At 40.4% G+C, this 7,415-nt stretch overlaps 1 protein-coding gene across 3 annotated transcripts in view; it reads right to left on the reverse strand.

Annotated features, from left to right (window-relative positions):
- The window catches only part of ppp2r5ca (protein phosphatase 2, regulatory subunit B', gamma a), a 33,713-nt gene extending 30,215 nt beyond the window's left edge, over window positions 1-3,498 (reverse strand). For all 3 annotated transcript variants that reach the window (XM_041812834.1, XM_041812833.1, XM_041812835.1), the window contains exon 1: window positions 3,317-3,498. In XM_041812834.1, the coding sequence (XP_041668768.1) occupies window positions 3,317-3,410 (94 nt within the window). In that variant the 5' untranslated portion in view covers window positions 3,411-3,498. The remainder of the gene's footprint in view (window positions 1-3,316) is intronic.
- Between the last annotated feature and the right edge of the window lie 3,917 nt (window positions 3,499-7,415).

The following is a 7,415-nucleotide window of genomic DNA, read 5'->3' on the forward strand; positions in this document are numbered from 1 at the left end:
GCCCCACAGTCCTGCACTAGAGTTGTTCAGATGTTACACACGTTAGTATAGGCCTATAATGCTGACTTGAATGTGGTGCACATTCAATAACCATGTTTAAAGCCAATGCAGAGCTCCACCACCATTAAAAATAAGCCCCAGAATTCAACTGGTAAGTTGCGAGACTTTGCACATGCTGTCAGCCTGAAAGCCCTGACTCGTAAACATGCAAACAAACTGGAAATCAAGCTGTGTTACAGCCAACACTTGCATCTCAGTCCGAAACTGGCTTTCAATTTGCTACAAGTAGATCTTTGGTGATAAAAACTTTGATGAAAATACAGATGCACAATAGTCCTACTGGATTTTTGCGGATATCAAAAATGCCCACTTTTACAAATTAATTTTAATAAGTATGATATTCAAAATTTCAGACTAATTTCCAAGAATCAAAATTTTAAATGTCCTTGTCTTGGCCGCTGGTGGATGTGTGGCTCTATGCTGCTCTAGCATTAGCAGCGCTAGCTCTCAGTGTTGGGTGTTTTTACATTACTGTGTCTGAAACACCCTCGTACTGCCTGCACTGTCCGTGGAGCTGTGAGTTACTAGCCTGTCCTGGTTTGGCAAAACAAAAGTTTCAAGCCTCACTGCGGTTCTATAATCCCAGGTAAGAAGCAGCCTGACCTAACATGTTTGCTAAGTGTGCTAAACTTATGTAGCTTCTTTAGGAACGATTCATCAAACAGACGAGCTCACCTGGAGTAAAAATAATCACAACAACAGCCACCAAATACTGACCAGCACAAACAATAAAAACAACAGGATCTATCGTCTTTGTCACCTCAACAACTGGAGTTAAGGTTTAATGAGTGACCATGTGAATTGGTGACAACATGCCAAGTGCGCCTTGGCTAACAACGGATACTGACAACTTAAAGAGCCCCTTTATTTTGTTTTTTTAGATTCGATTAACATCTTCTAAGCATATAGTACACACAACAGAAAATGTTCAGTGTTGTTATAATGTAACTATGAAAAACAGCACCACTTTGCTGAAAATTCAACAGTTAACACGGTCACTAGTTCAACCATGACACCTGCTCTCCTACAGCAAAGGTTCTCAAACTTTTAAGCCTGGGAACCCCGAAATAAAAGTATCAGAGACAGGGATACCCATAGCTGAACACAGCTGTGCTCATTCAAGAATAGTCATTTGCAGACATATATTTTAATGATTTTTTTAAGCATTACTTTCATTTCAGCATTTTTATTTTCCATTAAACTAATTTTCTGCATGTACCATTTTAAAATGGGCAAAATATAGTTTTAAATCATTTATAAAATAGTCTTTTTTTTGTGGAAGGCATCTGGCGACCCCATCTCAGTGTCTCATGACCCCCAAAGGGGTCCCTACCCCCCATGTTAACAACCACTGTCCTACAGCATCATCAACAGTAAAATGTATAGATTCCTGAACGTGTTTCCACTAATGAGTTTCTGATAAACACATTTCCTGCTTATGCCCACACATTTAATTCAGATTAAATTATTTTGACATTTTTGCAAACATTGTTTTCTTTATTGTTGTAATCAGCTGCTAAAAATGCAACAAATATGCGAAAAAGCATCATCTTGAGCAGATTATTAAGCTTAAATGATCATTTACAGCCCCTAAGCACACAGCAGACTGATATAGATGCTGAAATGATCATCTCTTTATAAGAAATAGAGGATGTGTTGTGAATCGGGAATGGGTTTGAATCAAAATTGTTTCTGAATTGCATCAATACCCCCCGAACCAGAACTGAATAGAATCATAAGATACTTAAATATTAATATCTCTGACTTATTCATTAGTATGGCTGATATAGGCTTTTTTATGGCCAATATATTGGTTGTAAATATCAGCAGAAATGATCATTTTTCACTTTAAAAGCTAATATCTGCCGATGCTGAAATCATACCAATAATATGGTGCATCTCTAAAAAAAAGTAAGTTTAGTTTTCATCACAGAGACTAAATTGAGACTGAAATGTTGGACGTTCAAAGAGATTTATTCACTGCAAATCTAATCGGTAAAACACGAGCAGAGATTGGGAAGAGATCATTCAGAGTATGCCGGTATTTTCTTCAGTGTATTTTAAAGTGTTGATGGTGAATAAAAATGCGTGTTAATTTTAAGATATGGCTAATAAAAGAAGTACAAGGTAATACATGTTTTGACTTAAATGTAAGGACTTTTAACTGGCCAAAGCTAGACTAAAATGTCCATGAGTTTTCACTGACTAAAACTTTTGATATTAAACATGACTAAAACGTGACCACATCATTTTAATCCAGAGACTAAATTAAACATTAAGCCTAGTCTGAACTGGGTTAGGATGACAAAGATGCACTAAGACAGGAAAGAGAAAGAGGCAGAGAGAGCCTGATTGTTGACCATCACTGAGTTGTCATTCAAGGCAGCCTGCTCTGTAGCTCAATAGAGTGTAATCAATAATTGCCCGAGGCTTCATCTAACGCTGGGCTGCACCCGAGTACAGTGGTAACAGGCTGGGCCTTTCAAACATGACTGAGTACATTGTACACACATTAAGAGGCCCGGCCTGCTATGCTGGAGTCCTAGAGCATTGCTGCTGTCTGACAGAGATAGCTGGGTCATGCTGACGGCAGAACTTTTGTTGACAAATTCGGTTTCTTGTGTTTTGTATAGAGAGGAACGTCCCTGCGTGCATTAGCATGTTGCTAAAGGGTGGAGGAGCTGGAGAAGGGGCTTACTGCAGAGCTGTGGCTGTCTACAACCTACACACTATGACCAATGTGAGCCCAGATCAACTGGAGTGTGACAAAAATGCTCGAGAGACGCTGAGAGGGAGCGGGTTTGGGAGGGGAGAAACTGATTCCTCTTTAGGTTTGTCCTCAAAGGCTACACTGGAGACGTGCAGAAATAAAGGTGGAAATGCAGAAATCCAGTCAAACATATGAAAAACTAAGGAGAAGACCCTTCCCTAGGCTATGACCTCACTTCCTTTGACATCACTAGCTTGGCGGGGGGATGGGCAGAGAGCAGCTAGCTAGTAAAACCAGATTTTTATGTAGCTCCCGTGTCTCACATTAACGCACACAAGCCTCACGAATAACAATAGCCCTGCTCCCTTTCAAACACAATAGAGCTGCTCTCCAAGCACACAGGGACACAGATGTTATCTCAAACGTCTGAATGCTGACTAACCAAGCAGTAAGCACTGGAGGGGAACAGGAGCACAGCAACACTCAGCTCCCTCTCTCTCTCTAATTCCCCAGGACAATACAGGAAGAATAAATGTCCGTACATACCTCTGAAGTGCATTAGAGCCACCGGCTGAAAAGGCCCATTGGAGTTCGGTGCATCAACAACCATCCTGTCTCCAGATTTATTGCATGTCAACATCTAAACCTCAACCAGGAAGGCGATCCACTCAGGGCGAGAGGCCAGCCTCCATTTTAGCACAAAAGCAGATCAGAAAATGAAGCTCTCTGCTGCTGGAGGGAACTGGCTAGTTAGTGATGTAAGCAGTGAGGGAGGCAGCTGATTGGCTGAGCCGCGGCCGCTCTGGAGCAATGAGGGCAAAGGCTGCTCGGGGAGAGGGAGGGTGATTGGGCGAGGAAATGAATGTGGGCGGGACGGGGATTGGAATTTTTTTGGTCAGGCTCCTCCTCCTCAGTCACTGAAGGCAGACCGTGCTGCGGATCTCAGATCAGATTGACTTCAGTTGAACCATTAGCTGGGTTTTCACAATAATCTGACTTAGGATAAGCAGCTGGAAATAACTTACTCTGAGAGAGAGAGAGAGGCCCTGGCTGGATCTTCAAAGTCTTTCATTGTTTCCTCCTGTCATCTCTGCTCGCTTCTTTATCAAAGGGAGGAGGAGGAAAAGAGGGTCAGAAGGGGCCCGAAAATCCTCAGATTCAATGAGGAGCAGGAGGAAACGTGAGGGGCTGAGGACTGTTGGGGACTCAGAGTACAGATTCCTTCTGCAAGTTTCAAAACATTTACTGTGCAAAGAGCTGCAGTGTGGTTGTTCACTTTGCAAGATTAGAAGAGTTAACATTTAGATTATTTGTGCAACAACTGCCTCTTCTAATACAGCATGTAACTTCAATACTATAAGGCTTGATTTTCATATTTTACCTCATTAAACAATGCTGCTTTTAAGACTGAGTGGCTGGAATAAGATGTTTCTAGTTGGTAGATATGTGAATCCAGCAGCCACAGTGGCAGGTCATGACAGCTGTCATGATACCAGATTTTTAAGCTTTGATACGATTCCATTAAAAGTCAAATGACACTGATAACTGTTTGATCTGACAGCAACAAAAATGCAAGACATACAGGCATAAAGAGAAAACAATCCGGCAAATTTATACAGACCAAACACCCCAATTGCAAAAAAGATGGGACACCATGCAAAATGTAAAAAACCGAAAACAGTGATTTTCAAACCTTTTCAACCTGATTGAATAAAGCACAAAGACAAGATGTTAAATGTTCAAACTGATCAACTATGTTGCTTTTTCGAAATTTATACAGATGCTGAATTTTATACCTTCAGCATGTTCCAAAAAGTCAGGACAGGGGCAAGAAAAGACTTGAGACGTTGTGGTTTTATTTATAACAGGGGATAGTACGATGATTGGGTAGTCATTCACTATCAATGGTGGCGGGAGGTTTTGCACTTTGTGAAAGGCTGCATGGGTAGGCCAATTATTTATGAACACTTCTCAACATGCAAGGGAATTTAAAGAATTTTTTCACCATCTACAGTCCATAAAACCATCACAAGATTTAGTCAATGTGGAGAAATCTCTGGTCAGGCTGAAAACCTGCACCAATTCTTTTAGCAGCTCTGAATTATTCTGTGATGGATATCACAACATGAGCTCAGGAAGCCTTTGGAAAACCACTGTCAAATGGCACAGCATGTCTCTGCATCTAAAAGTAAGTTAAGGCTCTACCATGCACAGCAAAGCCACATAGCTATAACATTCTCACTGACCTAAAGAGGACAAGTGTGCTGTGGTGTGATGGCTCCACATTCCAATTTGTTTTGGAAAATAATGGCCTCAGGGCTGAAGAGAAACAGCAACACCAGACTGCTATTAAAGCAAAGTACAAAAGCCAGCATCTGTGATGGTGTGGGATGTGTTAATGCCAAAGGCATGGGTAACTTGCACATCTGTGAGGGCTCCAGGTTTTGGAGCAATGTATGCTTCCATTCATCCCAGGATGTTCTTGCTTATTTCAGCAGGTTGATGCCAAGTAAGACTGGGCAATCAATTTAAATTTAAATTAGATCGCAATTTGGGTGGAATATGTCTTTAACCTGAAATGTGACAATTTTTTCAAGAAGGGTTTGCAATTTATCCTACTTTATTTTTGTATGCATTTCCTGTTAAAAATGATCCAGTTGATACAAAAATGTGTATTAAATTTAAAATATGAGTCAAAACAATCACAGTTAGATATTCTTTTTCAAAATCTTTCAGCCCTAGTTAAATCTATCTCATATTGTGCTAGTTATTATACACAATATTGCTAGTGTTGTTTTGTTTTGAAAAACACATTAGATAAAGAAGTGATTAAATATTAAATTGAAATTGTAATGGGGGGGGGTTTCCCTCAAAGTGTTCAGCCCTGCCAAGCCACTTTTGCATAAGTTACAACAGCATGGCTTTACAGTAACAGAGTGCAGGTACTAGACTGGCCTGCATGCAATCCAGACATGAAAATATATGATGCATTATGAAGTGAGAAAAATGACAATGGAAACCCTGCACTGTTGAGCAACTAATGATGAGCATCATGCAAAAATGGAAAAGAACTCCACTTTCAATACGTCAACAGTCGGCATTTTTGGTCCCCAGATGCTAACGGTGTTATGTACACGTGGCAGTGGAGAGTATTGAAAATAAAGAAAATAATCAAAAAGTGTCCAAAATCTTACAACCTTAACGTTAAAGTATAAATGAATGGGTCTAGTTTATTTTACACTTCATCTCTCATAAAGAAAAATCAAGCTCTTCTCCTTATTGACTTCACATGTGCATACTGGGGCAATAGCAGATTTAGCTTTATCTGAGTAGCAAACAAGTGCTTAATAAATTAGCAGTAAACAGGAAATCAAACTGAGAGAACCAAAAATTAAAATGCAGTGAGTCAACATGAGGAAACTGCTGCAGCCCCAGCACCATATGGGAGCCATGTGGACAGTTTATCTAGTTTCCGAATGTATGAGAAGTATCATATTTCTCTGTATATTTAGTGATATAGGTTATGGTTATTCAGACTGAGAGGATTATTTTAAACAAGTCATTCAAAACCCTGTGCACAGAAACAAATCCAACTCCAAGGAGACAATTGCATAATGGAGCATGTCATGTTTGCATAATGAAGCAGCTTTTTCGGGTTTCATGTGATTCCTCTCAAGACACGCGGAGTGAAACCACAATCACCCCACAAGTCCAACCACAGTTTCATAAGAGAGGGGTAAAACACCAAATTAATACTCATTCCACAGTCAAGTGATAACAAAGAGGCAGTGCTTTTTTTCAGGCAATGATCACAGTTTTTTAAGAGTCTGTAAAATGATCATATCACTGAGTACACACCAAACCTTTATATGAAACAGAATATTATATATTTAAGTCATAAGACAGGAATATGAGTGTGACACTGAAAATACTAGCTAGTAGCTAATTTAAAAAATATCACCATGACTACGGCTCAATACTTTAATACTTTTTGATACGAGGGATGAATGAAGTTTGAAGAAACAAGACATGTTAGCAATTTAACAGTTTCATCATTTAACAACCAGGAGCATCAGTAGCATGAGGAAGAACCATACACAGCCACAACAGCCTGGCTCCTCCTCCTCCTCATGCTGGTCACACACTGCTGTTCAACCAGCATTTGTCACCAGTCAGCCAATGTGGTTGTGTTGGTTACTCTGGCATACAAGCTGATCAAGCTAGTGTTCAATGGGGTTGAGGTCAGGACTGCTGGCCATCCTCTCCACTCCCAAATTCTGAAGGTAGTCTCTAATAAACCCTGCTTTGTGAGGGCCAGCTATGTCATCTCTTAGAGGACAGAGTTCAGTCCCAGACTGTGGAGATATAGGACTGACGCTGGCTGTAGAATCTCATCTACATATCTCTCTGCATTGAGATTGACAGTCAGCACCTGGGGGTACCAGAAGGTCAAAACAAGAGTCAATAGCAATGGCAGAATAAGCTGTTTGGCATTGGCAGAGAAGACTTGGAACATTTTTCATGGACCAACCCACCGACTCAGCTCTGCTGCTCATCCCACAGATGCATGTTCCCTACAAATGTGGCATCATTTAAAAGGTAGATAAACAGCCTTTCCAATGGTATAAGATTTATTGACGAGAAG

The sequence above is a fragment of the Cheilinus undulatus genome, linkage group 18 (assembly GCF_018320785.1).
Source record: "Cheilinus undulatus linkage group 18, ASM1832078v1, whole genome shotgun sequence".
Classification (NCBI taxonomy): domain Eukaryota; kingdom Metazoa; phylum Chordata; class Actinopteri; order Labriformes; family Labridae; genus Cheilinus; species Cheilinus undulatus.